Here is an 18992-nt window from a genome sequence, read left to right as displayed (position 1 = left end):
CCAGGTGGGTCTTGAACTTCCAGCCCCAAGCTATTCTCCTGCCTAGATCTCCCAAAAGGCTGGGATGGGATTACAGGACTGCCATCTCGTTGGCCTCTCGCTTTGATTTTTTTCTAGCCTTAATACTGTTTGTTTATAAAATACCTCACTTTCACAGAATAAGTGCATTTTGAAGGCTTTAGGCTCTTTTAAAAATCCAGGTACACAAGGTAGCTTACACAAGGTAAGGGGCGGAAAAAGGCAAGCTAGCTATTTTACAGATTAAATTCTAAGTAATATATGCCCAAATTGCCAATGTAGCTAGGCGAATGCAGGCCCGTTTGTGATCTGGTTCGAGTTTCACGTTATCTGGTTAAACGACAATGCATCCATCAGCAAACATTATAACGGGAGCAGACTTTGGTTAAAGCTTAAACCATCAGACAAACGGCTCCCCTTGGGCTTCTCTGATTTATTTACTCTAGAATATGCCTGAATGTAACTTCCAGCTAGAACTTGAATGACCGATTCTATCCAAAATTCTTTAAACTGTAGAGGACACATTAGTGTACCACTAACAGTACATTTAAAATCTAACAACTCCAAAAAAACTAAGCAGTGTTAAAGAAACTTCCATTTTCTGTGGCTTTTAAGCTGTCATGTGTGAAGCAATAAACCAACGGGGTGCACAACATCTCATTTAATCCATCCTCACAACCAGCAGGGAGGTGTTACCATCGCCTTTTTACAAACAAATCTGTCTCACCTCTAGCTGAGAGTCTTACAAGTCTGCTATTTCCATTACATTAGTCTAACTCCACTCAACACGCCAGAAAAATCTCACTTTATTAACAAATATCCAGGCCTGCACAGCATACCTAAATTTAACTAACGTTCAACATCGTTTCAATTGCCCTGTTTCACCTGAGGGTATCAGTCCACTTAACAGCGAAAAGATGTTTTTCGTTTCGTTTTCTTACGTATTAGAAGTAAATCAAGAAAGAGAAACTAAACTGTAAGAGGGCAGGAACAGACTTTCAACTGCTTTTTGCCCCCTGTGGCTAACGTCACAATAACAACATTTAATGGAAAAAGGTTTTAAAACGTGCCCCAGTGGCAACTGGATATTCTGGTTGTCCATCTCTCTCCTGTCATCCACTTCGCAAATTCACCACTCCAGGAACTTTCCTGAGAGTTCAAGGTTCTTAATTCAAAGTCAAGTCCAAACTTGAGCAAGGACTGACGTCATTTTACAGCGTTAACCTCTCCCCAGTGTCTGATTCTAGAAGTTTAGACTCACTTTGCGGGGAGGTCTAAAGAATCGGTTTAATGACAGCCACTGGCCTTAGGAGAGCAAGTTCCCGGAGACAGAGCGAGCAGGCGAAGCGCACGCGGTGCGTCTGCGGCTGGCCCCGGTCCGAACTTGGGAGCCGCTGCCCAGCGATCGGGGAAAGCCCGTCCACCTCGGCTAGCGCGCGCGGGAGAGAGGACAGAGCCGGGCGACAAGCGCAGCCGCCTGGAGGGGCGCGGGGAGTGGGGCAGGGCCGGGTCGCACCTGAAACCGCGGGGCGGCTCCGGTCCAGGTCGGCGGGCGAACTCCGGGAGACCCCCACGTTCCCGGGCGGGAGCGGCAGCTCCTCGTCGCCGGCCGCGCCCTCCTCCCCGGCGGCGTCCAGCAGCCTCACGGCGCTGCCTGGGGCGCCTCTCCGCGGGTGGGCCCAGGCGATCCGCGATAGCAGCGGCTCCCGCTCCCCATCCTCCTCCTCCTCCGGGCTCCCGCTGTCCGCGGACGCCAGCCGGTCGGGCTCGGAGGGATCCTCCATGGACTCCCTCTGCTGCCTCCGCGCTGAGACCAGATCACAGCAGCCAGGTGCCCGAGACTGGGCTCTGCATGGCGGGGAACGGGAGCAACCGGGTGGAACGGACGCCACCTCACCAGCGCACGGGCCCGCTTGGCGCCCGCTTGGCGCCCGCCCAGCGGTTGCCCCGCCCCGCCGCCGGCCTCGCCCCATTTCGCGCCTCCGCCGGGCGCCTCCCCCGCGCCTGCGCAGAAGGGCCGTGGCGGGCGGCGGCGGCGGCGGCGGCGGCGGCGGCGGCGCGCGTGGGAGTGAACAGAGGGCGGGGCTTTTGAGGGGACAGGTGGGGCGGGGCCGCCACCTGCCTCCGTGAGTGCGGAGAGAAGCTGGGCACAGCTCGCTTTACTCCCAGTGGAGGGCGGGAAGCTGAGTAGTTTCCAAAGAGGTTCCCTCTTGCAACCAAAATCGGCCCCTCCGCGACAGAATTCTCTCTTAGAGTTTACCATAATCTATAACAATAGATTTAATTGTGCGACATTTCTTTCCTCCACTGGACGTCCAGGAGGGTTTGTATGTTCTTTTTTTTTTCTTACTAATCTAGGTAGAAATTTATCAATTTTTAAATCTTTTCAGAATATCATGTTTTGGTTCCATTGATTTTCTGTTTTCTAGTCCATTGCCTTATTTTGCTCTTTATTCCTCACTTGAAGTTTGATTTCCTCTTCTTTTTCTAGTTACTTAGAGTAGAAGATTATTGATTCTAAATCTATCTGCTTTTCCAATGCAAGGATTTAAGGCTATAAATTGCCCTCTAAGCACTGCTTTAGCTGCATTCTCCGTTTTTTGTTGTTGTGTTGTTGTTGAGACGGTCTCGCTGTGTTATCCAGGCTGGAGTGCAGTGACACAATCATAGCTCACTGCAGCCTCAACCTCCTGAACTCAAGGGATCCTCCCACCTTTAAACTGTAGAAGACACAGTAGCTGGAACTGCAGGCGTGCATGATCACACCCTGTTAATTTTTAAATTTAAATTTTTTGTAGAGATGGGGTCTCACTGTTGCCCAGGTTGGTCTTGAGCTCCTGGTCTCAAGTAGTTGTCCTGCTTCAGCATCCCAAAATTCTGGGATTACAAGCATAAGCCACCTTGCCTGGCCTGCTACTGTGCTTTCATTTTCCTTCAGCAGAAAATAGTTTTTAACTTCCTTTATGATTTCCTCTTTGACCCTGTAAAGGAAAATAAAAATCTCAGAACCATCCCCCACCCTCAACTTGTTATGTCAGGGGGAGATTTAAGCCTGGAGACTGAAGTCACCCAGCACTACAATCCTTTTCCCAAATGGATAGCAGTTACTTCCCATCATTGTATTAAAACTTTATACGTTAGCCAGACCCTCCTCAAAATGCAAAACAAGCCTTATGTATCTCAGTCTCAGGATGACTGTCCTCAACAAATTAATAATAGTGAATTCTTTACCGGCCATTAAACCTTTCAAGATGTATATCCTTCCATAAAACAAGGACATGTCAATTGTATAACTTTAAGTCTGCAACCTAAATCAAACGGGTACAATTAAAGTCTGTTAAATTTCACATGGATGATTTCAATTACAAGTTTATCTTCCCAGATGCAGAACAAGGATAAGATCAATCATTCCTTCACCTGAGATATCTGCATAATTAACTTCCTTCACTCCATTTTCTTTGAATGTTCACCTTAAGCATAGCATAGAGTTACTGGGCACTACTTAAAGTCTAGCAAAAATGTAACCATTTGCCTCACCACCTACAACCCTCTTCCTTGATGCCTTCTCCACTTTAAAGAAAGAATAGCTGGAATTACAGGTGCCTGCCACCATACCTGGCTAATTTTTGTATTTTTTAGTAGAGATAGGGTTTCACCACATTGGCCAGGCTGGTCTCAAACTCCTGACCTCAGGTGATCCACCCACCTCGGCCTCCCAAAGTGCTGGGATTACAGGTGTGAGGTACTGCACCCGGCCTGTAGCTGCCTTTTAATTGCAGTTTTGGGTCCATTTACATTTAATGTAATAATGATGTGGTTGAATTTAGATCTATTATTTTGCAATTTGTGTCTTATTTGCTTTAACCTTTTCGGTTCCTCTGTTCCTCCTTTCCTGCTTTCATTTGGATTAAATTCTGATTATTTCATTTTCATTCCATCATTGGCTTTCTGTTATACTTCTTTTTTTTTTTTTTTTTTTCGTTTTTTGAGATGGAGTTTCACTCTTGTAGCCCAGGTTGGAGTGCAGTGGCGAGATCTTGACTCACTGCAACCTCCGTCTCCTGGGTGCAAGCTATTCTCCTTGCCTCAGCCTTCTGAGTAACTGGGACTACAGGCATGTGCCACCATGCCCGGCTAATTTTTGTATTTTTAGTAGAGACAGGGTTTCACCATGTTGGCCAAGATGTTCTTGATCTCCTGACCTTGTGATCCACTGGCCTTGGCCTCCCAAAGTTCTAGGATTACAAGCATGAGCCACCACGCCCAGCCTCTGTTATACTTCTTTACATTAATTTTCAGTGCTTACACTGGGGTTTTCAATATGCATCCTTAAAATATCTCAATGTACTAAGAGCCGATATTGTACTATTTGACATAAGCGGTAAGAACTTAGCAAAAGTGTCATCCCATTTATGCCCCATCCTTTATGTTATTGCTGTCATGTATACTAAGCCTATATATTTAAATACAGTGAATAATTTTTGCCTTAATTGCTTTTTTAGAGAAATTACCCACATAGTTACAACTTCCGGTATTCTTCCTTCCCTTTTGTAGATCAGAGTTTCTATCTAGTATCATTTCCCTTTCCTCTGAAGAATTAAAAACAAATTCTTGTAATGCAGATTTGCTAGTTAATATGGCTTGGCTATGTCTCCACCCAAATCTCATCTTCAATTCCCACTATAATCCCAGCCCTTTGGGAGGCCAAGGCCAGAGGATTGCTGGAAGCCAAGAGTTTTAAAGACCACCCTGGGCAACATAGTGAGACCCCATCTCTACAAAAAAACCCAAAATTTAAAAATTAGCTGGGCATGGTGTCACATACCTGTAGTCCTAGCTTATGGAGAGACTGAGGTGGGAGGCTTGAGCCCAGGAGTTAGAGGTTACAGTTAACTATGATCATGCCACTGCACTCCAGCCTGGGCAAGAGTGAGACCCTGTCTCTAGAAGAAAAAAAAAAGGTTAATTGGAAAAGCCAAGTTTCATTATCAAATCCATCAGCCAAAGAAGACTTTTTCCAATTCACATAAACATGTTAAAATATATTATTGTATCAACATCTCGGTTTTAAATTCTAAGGATCTACCACCTTCAGTATGCCTTACTGATACTTTCTTCACTTGGTTCTCATGGGATACTCTGCTAGGAGTGCAATCTTTGATAATAGTCAGGATTTAGAAGAGGCAAGCTCTTTAAATGAAACTTGTCATCACTTCTACAACCTTGTAATCACCTGATGGTTTCTTACTGCCTACTGCACAGACAAAATCAATCCACTGAGACCACAGCCTTGCAGTAGAGAAAGAATTTAATTGACACAAGGTTGACCCATGTAGAAGAACTGGAGTTATCATTCAAACCAGTCTCCCTGAAAGCTCAGAACTTAGGGTTTTTATGGACAAATTGGTGGGCAGGGGCCTAGGAAACTGGTATTGCTGATTGGTTGAAAATAAACTCACAGGGGCGTGGAAACCAGTCCTCATGCACTGAGTCCACCTCTGGGTGGGGCCACCGGATCAGTTGAGTCATGAGTCATGAGTCCTGGTGGGGTCAGTCTGAAAGATATTTCAAGAAAACAATATTAGTTTCTTCAATAGTAATGTTATCTAGAGGCGCAATTGGGAAAGTCACACATCTTGTGATGTCCTAAGCAGAAAAGGATTTTACGTGACTCCTGAGCAGTAAGGGAATGTAGAAACTTCATATTAGCAGAGTTCAGGGCCCTCCCATAATCCTATTCTTGTGGCCATTCATTAGTCTTATTAAAATGGTTTTGGTCCCTGAGCAAGGAAGGAGTTAGTTTTAGGGAGGGACTATTACCTTGCTTTTAAGTTAAACTGTACAGCAACTTCCTCCCAAAGTTAGTTTTGCCTACCCCCAGGAATGACCAAGGACAGCTTGGAGGTCAGAAGCAAGATGGAATTAGCTATATCAGATATCTCTCACTGTCATAATTTTGCAAAGGTGGTTTCAGTCTCTCTCTACAATACATATTAGTATTCAGAACATCCTAACATAGGCCTAAATGCACTGTGTCCAATGCCACTGTCACCTTTAAAGGAATTTTTTTGGAAACAGAGTCTTGCCCTGTCACCAACCTGGAGTGCAGTGGCATGATCTCAGCTCACAGCAACCTCCATCTCCAGGGTTCAAGTGATTCTTCTGCCTCAGCCTCCTGAGTAGCTGGGACTACAGGCCACCACGCCCAGCTAATTTTTGTATTTTTAGTAGAGATGGGGTTTCACCATGTTGGCCAGGATGGTCTCAATCTCTTGACCTCCTCAATCTCTTGACCCACCTCGGCCTCCCAAAGTGCTGGGATTACAGACAAAGGAATATTTATTTAACAAAAAAGGAAGAAAACACTGCTGCTACTTTAGGGAACCTTTGTTAAAGAGGCTTTGCCGACACACCTGTATTTCAAATCCAGCCTTTGTTGGGAGCCTCGGGTTTGTTTACACCTTGGGGCAAAAAGCCATTGGAAGATTCAGAACAGGTGTTCTGACACCAACTCATGCCCTGCTATTCAATTCTGGCACTAACTACCCAGAGTTAGTACAGAACCCACAAGTTAAGCATTTAGTTCTCCACAAGTTTGTCCTCATTTCAGATGCCAGCCATGTTTCTGGGGTCCCCTGGCCACCTCCCCTTATGAACAACTAGATACAAATTCAGGCGTCAAGCCTGACCCCCTCAGATTTGACAATTTGGTAGAATGACTCACAGAATGCAGTAAAGATCTCAAGGTTCTTGCCTTCATGAAGATTTCGATGAGATGGGATTTACAGACCAATGAACAGATGATTCCAATACAGTAAGATAAATGCTCTGTAGAGGAAGTACGGGCTGCCAAGAGGGCATAGAAGATGGACCAATATTTGGGAGGATCAGGAAAGAGAGTTAATAAAGATGAAACAAAGGTAGGGGAAGGACTTGACTGAAGTCAAACTCCACCTGAGATTTTGGTCATTTCTTTCAGAAATTCAGTTGTTTCTTTTTGCTGGTCAAATAAATGGTCAGGGTAGGCTTCAAGGGGCAGATGACATGTAAGTAGAGACTGAAAGGATGAGAAAGAGCAGTTTATACAAAAAAAAAAAAAAAGAAGAAGAAAAGAGAAAAAAAAGAAGGAAGAGTGCTCCTGGCAGAGACGACCAAAGGCTCTGAAGAGTGCTCCCTGGAGCTCTCTGGTGACCAGAGCGGGAAGCATAAGCTTCAAGAGGTGGTCCAGGGCCTCACTGTGTTTTCTTTCTCAACCTGAAATAATCCAGAGGATTAAAATCCAGTTTTGTTTTTGTTTTTGTTTTTTGAGACGAAATCTCGCTCTGTCGCCCAGGCTGGAGTGCAGTGGCACAATCTGGGCTCACTGCAACCTCCACCTCCCAGGTTCAAGCGATTCTCTTGCCTCAGCCTCCCAAGCAGCTAGGATTACAGGCACGAGCCACCAAGCCAGGCTAATTTTTGTATATTTAGTAGAGATGGGGTTTCACCATGTTGGCCAGGCTTGTCTTGAACTCCTGGCCTCAAGTGATCTGTCTGCTTTGGCCTCCTAAAGTGCTGGGATTATAGGTGTGAGCTACTGCGCACAGCCTAGAATCCAGTTTTGAAGAGGTTATTCAAATGCAAACCTGAGAGTAGTCATTCAGGTAACACACACTCCAAGAGAATGGGGTCAGTGCTTTCAAGTTAAAAGTTAAGGTCTTACTTATATAGGCAGGAAACAAAGACATTTAGTAGGATTATAATACTTTCTATAAAAGGCATGTTTATGAGCTACAACAATTTAATTAGTTACAGTTTGTTTTCTTTTTCTTATGGCTTGTTTTCATTTCCTTTCTAATTTAAAAGAGAATATTTAATCTTCTATCTTAAGACAACCTAATAGTCATGAAGTTTTTATGTGAGAGAAAAAATGGGAAGTTAATCTATAATGAAGATTAACAGTTGATATGGTTTGGCTGTATCCCCACCCAAATTTCATCTTGAACTGTAGCTCCCACAATTCCCACATGTCCTGGGAGGGACCCAGTGGGAGGTAATTGAATCATGGGGGCAGGTCTTTCCCATGCTGTTCTGTGATAGTGAATAAGTCTCATGAGATCTGACAGTTTTATAAAGAAGAGTTCTCCTGCACAAGTTCTCCCTCTCTTTGCCTGCCACCATCCATGTAAGACATGACTTTGCTCCTCCTTGCCTTCTGCCATGATTGTGAGGCCTCCCCAGCCATATGAAACTGTGAGTCAATTAAACCTCTTTCCTTTCTAAATTACCCAGGCTCAGGTATGTCTTTATCAGCAGTGTGAAAATGGACCAATACAACAGTAAATATGGAAGGGGTCTTCCCTGGCACCCTTTAGTAATTTACATTTTACAACACAATGTAGGTAAGGAAGAAGGCTAATCCACAATCAGAGAAACAAAAGTTACAGCTGCCTAGGTTATAAGTGCCTGTAATGTGACCCAGTTCCCATAATCACATTCTTTTAAGGCTCAAAATAAATTAAGGCTCCAACAGTTTAAATTTTCTATTACTTGTTTTCACATCTTTAATATAGTTCTTGTGTCAAGATTTTCAGCCTTTTGGCTAAAGATGCTGACCACCCCTCTACCCACTAGCTAGAACCTATAGGGTGAAAAATAGCACAAAATGATGATGTTAGAGATCTTGGGGATTTACAGAGCTGGAACATATGAGTCAACAACGTTTGGATTTAACTGGAAATTCAGTGGGACTTTTTGTTGTTGTTGTTTGTTTGTTTGAAACAGGGTCTCACTTTGTTGCTCAATCTGGAGTGCAGTGGCACAATCATAGTTTCTTGCTACCTTAAATTCCTGGGCTCAAGGGATCCTCCCACCTCAGCCACCTTTGTAGTGAGGCAGGAAATTAAACAAACATAAAATTAAGAAGAGAAAAACGAGCTTTCTATATTAGGCTGACTCATCCCAAAGGCAGTAACAGGCAAAGCCTAAATCCAGACGAAGTCTCAGTAACATTCTCAAAGAAGCCAGGGCTCAAAGAGATGTGCTCTGGAGACTCTCGCAGCACTCCCTCAACATAAGGATAAGAAAAAGTGAAGTTCCCCCTTGAATCCCACCCCCTTCCATGTGATTGTACCTTGCTTTGCAAGTGTTATGAGTTTATAGATTCCTGTTTTCTGTAGCTAGTAACTTTAAGTATTCTGTTTTATCTAAGCAGCACAGTGAAGGTTATAAGACATGCCTGAGCAGGCCTGGGCTGCAGCCGTCTGGGTGCCATAGCAAAGGTTATGCGATAAGCCATTGCAAGGCTCTTTTGAGCAAGCCTAGATAACAGCCATCTGGGCTGCATAGCAACAGTCAACTGTCACAATTTGATTAACTGCCTTTGTTCTGCCTCTGTATCCTTGCTTTTGTGCTGCTTTGTGTCCCTGTAAGCTTGTTTCAAGCTAGCCCACCGCCTTTTAGAAGTGTGTGTAAAGGTCAAGTGCTGTCTTTGTTCTGGGCCCAGTTTTCGGCTGTTAATCTGCTGGTTCTGGGTGCACTCAATAAATCCTCCTATCTCACCCCACAGTCTCTCTAGTCCTCCTTCATTCCTGCAACAGTAGCTGGGATTCCTGGCATGTGCCACCATGCCGTGCTTTTTAAAATTAATTAATTAATTTGTTTGTTTATTTATTTATTTATTTTGGTAGAGACTATGTCTCCCTATGTTGCCCAGGCTGGTCTTGAACTCCTGATCTCAAACAATCCTTCTGTTTCAGCCTGCCAAAGTGGTGGGATTATAGGCATAAGCCACCCTGCCTGGCCAATTTTAACTTAATTTTAGATCCATATATGTTCATGTAAAATCCCTGGAGCCTATTAATGTTATCTGGAAAAAGGATCTCTGCAGATGTTATTAGGTTTAGAATCTTGAGACGAGATCATCTTGGGTTAACATGGTATGCCCTAGATTCAATGACAAGTGTCCTTATAAAAGAGAGGTAGAGGGGGATTTGAGACACATAGAAGAGAAGACACACACAGAGATGGATATGAAGATGCGGTGCAGATTAGAGTGATATGACCACAAGCCAGGGAAGCCAAAGAGCACCTGCAGCCACAGGAAACTCATTACTGTAGTCAAACACTTGAAGAGAGTCTTGACGTAAGGACAAAAGTGGGCTATTAGGCTATACGGGGGAAGAACATTCCACACACATTGTTGCCTTTAAATCCCTTCTATATTGGAATGGTGGAGGTTCTACTTCTGCATATATTTTCACAGTGCTTAATTTTTTTAACAAACAAACAAAAAAAGCACATCAAAATTATTTATTTATTTATTTTTGAGACAGGGTCTCACTCTGTCACCTAGGTTGGAGTCCACTAGCAGACACAGCTCACTGCAATCTCAATTTCTCAGGCTCAAGTGAGCTTCTTGCCTCAGCCTCCTGAGTAGCTGGGACTACAGGCATGCACCATCATGCCTGGCTAATTTTTTATTTTTTATGTATGGGATCTCACTATGTTGTCTAGGCTGGTCTCAAACTCTTGGGCTCAAGCAATCCTCCTGCCTTGGCCTCCTAAATTGCTGGGATTACAGGTGTGAGCTACCATGCCCAGCCTAAAAATAATATTAGTAAAAGGTTTTTATAGCATTGGAGGGATAAAAAGAAATAAGAACTACCTAACTATGCCAAAAGTGTTAATTAAATGTGGTTGATATTTTTCCTGGGCTCAAGCTATCCTCCCACCTCAGCCTCCCAAGTACCTGGGACTACTGGTGTGCATCACTATACCTGACTAATTTTTAAAAAAATTTTAAAAAATTGTTTTAAAGAGATGGTGGTGTTGCTATGTTGCCTAGGCCAGTCTCAAACTCCTGATCTCTAGCAATCTTCCTGCCTCAGCCTCCCAAAGTGCTGGGATTACAAGCATGCACCACTGTACCTGGACAGATGTGGTTGATTTTTTAAGGCTGTGATTCAACTTGTAAGCAGGGAGAGCAGAGAGAATACTAGCCTTTGAGTAAATCTGATAATACCCCCTTGGATGATGTCTTTATTGGCTTTGTTCAGCTAGCTGCAGTGGACTTTTGATCATAGGAATCTACTGTTACCTTGCCCTTGAAGAAACTGTAGAGGTCCTCTGAATGAGCCTGCCAACCTTTATATCTGCCCTATTTTTAATATTTACATGTATGTGTTGTGATTTAAATATACATACATTTAGAAAAAACTTAATACCTGGTTTTCTGTCATTTCCAGAATTTATTTTGCACTAATATTGGATCTTGCTTTAAGCAGTATCCTTAGGTACAAACAAAATGCTTGTGAAACAAATGCTGCATGTAGTAATGATGAAGGCTACAGTTTCTTGAGAGCTAGACTCTGTTCTGTGTGCTTTAAGTTTACTAGCATGTACACCCTGACAACAACCCATTTAGACAGGGGTTCTTATTATCCCCTTGATATGATTTATTTGTGTCCCCACCCAAATCTAATCTTGAATTGTAGTTCCCATAATCCCCACGTGGAGGGATCTGGTGGGGGGTAATTTAATCAAGGGGGCAGTTACCCTCATGCTGTTCTTGTGATCGTGAGTGAGTTCTCACGAGATCTGATGGTTTTATAAGGGGCTTTTCCCCCTTTGCTCAGCACTTCTCCTTGCTGCCACCCTGTGAAGAAGGACAAGTTTGCTTCCCCTTCCACCATGATTGTAAGTTTCCTGAGGCCTCCCCAGCCATGCTGAGCTGTGAGTCAATTAAACCTCTTTCCTTTATAAATTTCCCAGTCTTGGGTATATCTTTATAAACAGTGTGAGAATGGACTAATACACCCCGGTATACAAAGAGAGAAACTAAAGCACGTAAAAGTTAAGTAATTTGTCCCCGATCAACCTGATATAAGAGGCAAAGGTAATGTTGAAACACAGGTGGTCTGGCTCCATTCTCTTAGCCATTCTATTAGGCAGCTATACCCTTCACTTAGGAAACTAGTGGAAGGTTGTTTTTCAATCACAACTCTGATCGCTGTCAGTAACTTATTCTAATGTTATTCCATTGCTCACCAAAAAACAAAACAAAACAAACAAATAAAACAAAAATCTAAAAATGTACAGTCTAAATGCTAATCTCTAATATAACCCTATGTTTCACTTATTTCCAACTAAGGCCACCCTAAATGCCCTATTTCCAGAACGAGTTATTTCAGGCCTCTGTGTCTTTGTTCTTGCTCTCAGGATACCTTACCTTCTTCTCTACTTGACTAACATCTACCTAGTCTTTAAATCCTAGTTTAATGTCAATGTCTTTGGAATGCAGTCTCCAGTTTCCTAAGCAGATCTTGTCTCTGTCCTGTGTGCTCTGCAAACTCTTGTTCTGACCTTTAATTAAACACTCTCCCACTGAAGTTTAATTATCTCCCTATCAGAAGGTGTCTTGAAACTGTGATCCCCTTGTAAATAGGAATCTGATGTTCTCCTCTCTGTATTTCTCTCTCATTTCCTTCAGTTCCTAGGGGAGTAACCAGAACATATTGTGTGTTTGACAAAAGTTTTATAACTAAATGAATGAGCAAATGAATAATGAGTAAAATTGTACTTAAAGGAGTTCTGTAAATAACTTTTATTGTGAAAGCATCCACCTCCAACTTTTCTTTGGTAATGTTGATATTTGCTGCCCAAATATCACCAAGACAAGCTATGTTGGAGGTGCCCAAGACAACCACAAGGTTGTTCACCAGAAGGACTCACAGGGCTCAGATATAGTCATATTCACATCTGTGACTTACTATGGTGAAAGAATACAAAGAAAAGCAGCAAAGGGAAAAGGCACATGAAGCTAAGTCCAGAGGAAACCAGTTGTCTTCTCTCATTTGAGTCACACAGGACACTCTTAATTCCCCAAACTACAATTTGTAGCGACATATGTGAAATGATGTCTACCAAGGACGTTCATCAGGGACTCAGTACCCAGGGTTTTTATTGTGGATGGTAATGTAGGCACACTTTACCTAGCAGGTACCAAAATTCCAGACCCCCAGAAGCAAAGCAAGTGTTTAGCATAAATCATAAGATCTGCACAGTTTAGGCACAGGTTGCCATTTTTATCAGGAATGGTGGGAACCCTCCTAAAATCCAAGTTCACAACTGCAGCGAGGGACAACCCTTCCAAGCTGGCCTTTCTAAGGATAGCAGTCTCAGGTCTGCTGTGTTAACTTTTCTTTGCAACACAACCTATCAATAAGGCAAGCTGAGTTTTTGCTTACCATGGTAAGGAAGACCACCATCTTGGTAAAACTTGGCAGCATCCCAGAGAAGAAAGGGCAAGGTCAGAATGTATTGATATTGGGAGTTTTGTTCAGGTAGGTCTTTCAATGTGAGGCCTAGATTAGGATTGATGGAAACAGCAAGGCAAGGATTTTTGAGACAAAGGATTCAAAGAATTTTAGGGCTCAAACTATCTTTGTTTTTTTGTTTGTTTTCTTTTGTTTTGTTTTTTTGTTTGTTTGTTTGTTTGTTTTTAGAGACAGAGTCTCACTATGTTGCTCAGACTGATCTTGAACTCCTGGGCTCAATAAATCCTCCTGCCTTTGCCTCCCAAAGCGCTGAGTTTGCAGGTATGAGCCTCTGTGTCTAGCCTTCTGATGCTTTTTATTGAAGAGTTGGTAGGTCATTCAGAAAGTTTCTATAATGAACATTAAGTGATTTGACTAGACAAGAGTCTACTAGAATAGTAAAGTTATACCAGTGAAGACACTGAAATAGTAAAGTTCATGCAGTTAGATGTGGGAAAGTAGGTAGGTTCTTTTCTCAGTAAATATACATTTTTTAAAAAAATCAAACATCTTAATCAGAAAGTACAGTTGACCTTTGAACAACATGTGTTTGAACTGCATGGGTTCACTTACATGTGGATTTTTTTCTACCTCTGCCACCCCTGAGACAGCAAGATAAACCCCTCCTCTTTCTCCTCCTTCTCAGCCAACTCAGTGTGAAGACAAGAAGGATGAAGGTTTTTATGATGATCCACTTACACTTAAAAGAGTAGTAAATATATTTTCTCTTCCTTATGATTCTTCTCAATAACACTTTCTTTTCTCTAGTTTACTGCATTGTAAGAATACAGTAATACATATAGTATTGAATGTACTGAATACAGTAATACATATAAAATACATATACATATAGTATATGATACATAACATACCAAATATTTGCTAATTGACTGTTATCAGTAAGGCTTCTGGTCAACAGTAGGCTGTTAGTATTTAAGTTTTTGGAGAGTCAAAAATTATACTCAGATTTACAACTGTGAGGAAGGCTGGCGCCCTTAAATCCCACTTTGTTCAAGGGTCAACTGTACATTCTTTGCTAGTGAAAGTTGAAGTTAATTTATACCTGAAGTTTCTTTTTTTTTTTTGAGACAGAGTTTCAGTCTTGTTGCCCGGGCTAGAGTGCAATGGTGCAATTTTGGCTCACTGCAACCTCCACCCCCCAGGTTCAAGTGATTCTCCTGCCTCAGCCTCCCAAGTAGCTGAGATTCCAGGAACCTGCAACCACTCCTAGCTAATTTATACCTGAAGTTTCTAAGAAACAGTAATACCAGTCAACTCAATGTACTCTGTGGTCATGGGGAAATTAGACTGTTTTCTTCCAGATATTTGATATCCAATCTACCATCATTACAATCTGGGAATGACCTTCAACAACAAAGTGAATGTGTTCTTCTGATATGAAAAATGATTTGCAGGAAGAAGAGAAATTATGAACGACAACACCAAGCATTTACAGAGACCCTACAACACAACAAACACACACTTTATTATATTGCCTCCATCTTTACCCAACCCCGACAGGTAATTATCATCTTTATTTTACAGATGAGGAAGCTGAGATTCAGAGGAGCTAAATAACTCACTCATCTTCCCATAGCTAGTAAACAGAAGAATTGGGATTTGAACCCAGGTGTCTTTATACCTCCAGAGCTCATGATTAATTTGCTTTTACATAGTTACATCCCATCAACTCAGAGCACTTTGATTTTCATACATACCCACAGGTGCTGCATTGCTTGGACAATATTCAACGATGTGACTTTTCTCCACCTTCCATTTGACCTCTGCACAAAAAATTCACCTGTCCTCTGTTTGATTGGCTTATTAATAAATCACACTGTGAAAAAGGGTACCAAAATGCTAAAGCGGAGGATTTTCTTTCCACTGAACTAAACATGTATCTACCACCTATTGTGTATCAGGGACTTTATCAGGCAAAATCCTGGTCTGTGATGAGAACAGGTTCATGGAATGTGAGGCTATGGTGGTGATTAAAAATGTATATACTTAATTATAATGCATTGGTATTATACAGCTTGTGCTGTTTTATATTATTTTTAAGAAAGTTTTTAAATTTTATAACTATATAAGTATATAATTCAATTTTTGTTTGTTTTTCATTTTAACAGAAAACTAAAATATCCAAGGCTAATTTAATTTCATATGCTGGACAAATTCAGGAACTAGAGTGCAGGAACTGAGGTTTAACAAGTTATATAGGCTGGACACAGTGGCTCACGCCTATAATCCCAGCACTTTCAGAGGCTGAGGTGGGAGGATCACTTGAGCTGAGGAGTTTGAGACCAGCCTGGGCAACATGGTGAAACCCTGTATCTACAAAAAGAAAAAAAAAAAAAATTAGCTGGATGTGCTGGTGCATGCCTGTAGTCCTAGCTACTCGAGGGGCTGAGGTGGGAGGATGGCTTGAGCCTAGGGAGGTTGAGGCTGCAGTGAGCTGTGATTGTACCACCACACTCCAGCCTAGGCAACAGAGTGAGATCCTTTCTCAGAAACAACGTGTATCACTCTGCTGCTGGACTGGGTGAGAGGAAAGAGTGAGTGATGGCAGTTGCTGAAGTAAAAGGAAAATAAGCCAAATCCCTAAACCTGTGGCAGAGAGAAAGAATGGAGTGAACAGGTCTGGGCCTGCAGAGAGGCCTGTGGCTCAACCCTCGAAACCTATGTTAGTTTCCTAGGGCTGCCATAACAAATTACCACAAATTGAGTGGCTTAAAGCATCAGAAATTTATGCCCTCACAGTTGGAAATCAAGGTGTTGGCAGGACCATGCTCCCTCTGAAGGCTCTGGGGGAAAATCCTTCCTTGCTTGATGTGGTTTGCTCTGTGTCTCCACCCAAATCTCATCCTGAATTGTAATCCCCACATGTAGAGGGAGGGATCTGGTGGGAGGTGATTGGATCATGGGGGCATTTTCTTCATTTTTTTTTTTTTTTTTTTTGAGATGGAGTCTCGCTCTGTTGCCCAGGCTGGAGTGCAGTGGCGGGATCTCAGCTCACTGCAAGCTCCGCCTCCTGGGTTCACGCCATTTTCCTGCTCCAGCCTCCCAAGTAGCTGGGACTACAGGTGCCCACCACCATGCCCAGCTAGCTTTTTTTTTTTTTTTTTGTATTTTTAGTAGAGACGGGGTTTCACCGTGCTAGCCAGTATGGTCTCGATCTCCTGACCTCATGATCCGCCCGTCTCGGCCTCCCAAAGTGCTGGGATTACAGGCTTGAGCCACCGCGCCCGGTGGGGGTGTTTTCTTCTATGCTGTTCTCATGACAGTGAGTGAGGTCTGATGGTTTAAAGTGTTTTACAGTTCCCTCACTCTCTCTCTCCTGATACCTGTGAAGAAAGTGCTTGCTTCCCCTTCCCCTTCCAACATGATCATGAGTTTCCTGTGGCCTCCCCAGCCATGCAGAATTGTGAATCAATTAAACCTCTTTTCTTGGCCAGGCATGGTGGCTCACGCCTATAATCCCAGCACTTTGGGAGGCCAAGGTGGGCAGATCACTTGAGGTCAGGAGTTCAAGATCAGTCAGGCCAACATGGTGAAATCGTCACTACTAAAAATACAAAAACAAATTAGCTGGGCATGGTGGTGGGTGCCTGTAACCCCAGCTACTTGGGAGGCTGAGGCAGGAGAATCACTTGAACCTGGAACACCAAGGTTTGCAGTGAGCAGAGATTGCGCCACTGCACTCTAGCCTGGGCAATAGAAAAAGACTCCATCTCCAAAAAAAAAAAAAAAAAAAAAAGCCTCCTTTCTTTATAAATTACCCAGTCTCAGGGTGTATCTTTATAGCAGTGTGAGATCAAAACTAATACAGAAAATTGGCACCAGGATAGTGGGGTGCTGCTATAACGATAATCCAAAAATGTGGAAGTGGCTTTGGAACTGGGTAACCAGCAGAGATTAGAACAGTTTGGAGGGCTCAGAAGAAGACAGGAAGATGAAGGATGAGGGAATATTTGGAACTTTCTACAGATTTGTTGAATGGTTTTGACCAAAATGCTGACAGTGATATGAACAGTGAAGTCCAGGCTGAGGTGGTCTCAGATGGAGATGAGAAACTTCTTGGGAACTGAAGTAAAGGTCATTCTTGCTATACTTTAGCAAAGAGACTGGTGGCATTTTCCCCATTCACTAGAGATCTGTGGAAATTGAAACTTGAGAGAGATTATTTAGGGTATCTGGCGGAAGAAATTTCTAAACAGCAAAAGCGTTCAAGAGATAACCTGGCTTTTTCTAAAAGCATACAGTCATATGTGTTCACAAAGAGATGGTTTGAAATTAGAACTTAGTTCGAAAGGGAAGCAGAGCATTAAGGTTTGGAAAATTTGCAGCCTGACCTTGTGGTAGGAAAGAAAAACCCATTTTTGGCTGGGTGTGGATGGATCACCTGAGGTTGGGAGTTCGAGACCAGCCTGACCAACGTGGAGAAACCCCGTCTCTATTAAAAATACAAAACTAGCTGGGCATGATGGTGGATGCCTGTAATCCCAGCTACTCGGGAGGCTGAGGCAGGAGAATCACTTGAACCTGGGAGCTGGAGGTTGCAGTGAGCCAAGATTGCATCATTGCACTCCAGCCTGGGCAACAAGAGTGAAACTCTGTCTCAAAAAATAAAAAAAGAAAAGAAAAACTCATTTTCTGGGGAGGAATTCAAGCTGGCTGAATAAATTTGCATAAGTAATGAGGAGGCAAATGTTAATCTCCAAGACAATGGGGAAAATGTCTTCAGGGCATTTCAGACCTCTTAGCAGCAGCCCCTCCCATCACAGGCCCAGAGGTCTAGGAAAGAAAAAATAGTTTCACAGGCCAAGCCCAGGGCCCTGCTGCTCTGTGCAGCCTCAGGACGTGGTGCCCTGTGTTCCAGCCATTTCACCTCTAGCCGTGGCTAAAAGGGGCCAAAGTACAGCTTGAGCCATGGCGTCAGAGGGTCCAAGTCTCAAGCTTTGGCAGTTTCCACATGATGTTGGGCCTGCAGGTGCACAGAAGACCAGATTTGAGGTTTGAGAACCTCTGCCTAGATTACAGAGGATGTATGGAAATGCCTGAATGTCCAGGCAGAAGTCTGCTGCAGAAATGGAACTCTCATGGAGAGCCTCTCCTAGGGCAATGCAGAGGGAAAATGTGAGGTTGGAGCCCCCACAGAGTCCCCATTAGGGCACTGTCCAGTGACCTGTGAGAAGAGGGCCACCATCCTTCAGACCCCGGAATGGTAGATCCACTGACAGCTTATATCATGCACCTGGAAAAGCTTCAGGCACTCAATGCCAGCCTGGGAGCTGTACCCTGCAGAGCCACAGGGGCAGAGCTGCCCAAGACCTTGGGAGCCCAGCTCTTGTATCAGCATGCTCTGGATGTGAGACATGGAGTCAAAACAGATTATTTTGGAGCTTTAAGATTTAATGAGTGCCTGGCCAGGTTTTGGACTTGTATGGAGCCTGTGGCCCCTTTGTTTTGGCCAATTTCTCCCATTTGGAATGGGAACATTTACCCAATGCCTGTACCTGCATTGTATCTTGGAAGTAGCCAACTTGCTTTTGATTTTACTGGCTGCTGGGGGAAGGGACTTGCCTTGTGTCAAATTAGACTGTGGACTTGGACTTTTGGGTTAATGCTGGAATGAGTTAAGACTTTGGGGGACTGTTGGGAAGGCATGATTATGTTTTG

At 43.3% G+C, this 18992-nt stretch overlaps 1 protein-coding gene across 6 annotated transcripts in view; it reads right to left on the bottom strand.

The window, feature by feature from the left end:
* PI4K2B (phosphatidylinositol 4-kinase type 2 beta) overlaps nucleotides 1–1955 on the bottom strand; it is a 48179-nt gene extending 46224 nt beyond the window's left edge. For 4 of the 6 annotated variants that reach the window (XR_012434758.1, XR_012434760.1, XM_005554604.5 and 1 more), the window contains exon 1: nucleotides 1535–1955. Coding sequence is in view for 2 of the 6 variants with exons in the window: in XM_005554604.5 (XP_005554661.3) it covers nucleotides 1535–1802 (268 nt within the window). In the remaining 4 variants the exon portion in view is untranslated. Of the gene's footprint in view, nucleotides 1–1279 lie in introns of all 6 variants that reach the window. The other 2 variants (XR_012434759.1, XM_045392212.3) reach the window with 1 other exon arrangement.
* Nucleotides 1956–18992: the final 17037 nt, after the last annotated feature.

Source organism: Macaca fascicularis, chromosome 5 (genome assembly GCF_037993035.2).
Source record: "Macaca fascicularis isolate 582-1 chromosome 5, T2T-MFA8v1.1".
NCBI lineage: Eukaryota > Metazoa > Chordata > Mammalia > Primates > Cercopithecidae > Macaca > Macaca fascicularis.
Note: the sequence above shows the minus strand (reverse complement) of the source record. Positions and strands in the feature narration are given on the sequence as shown.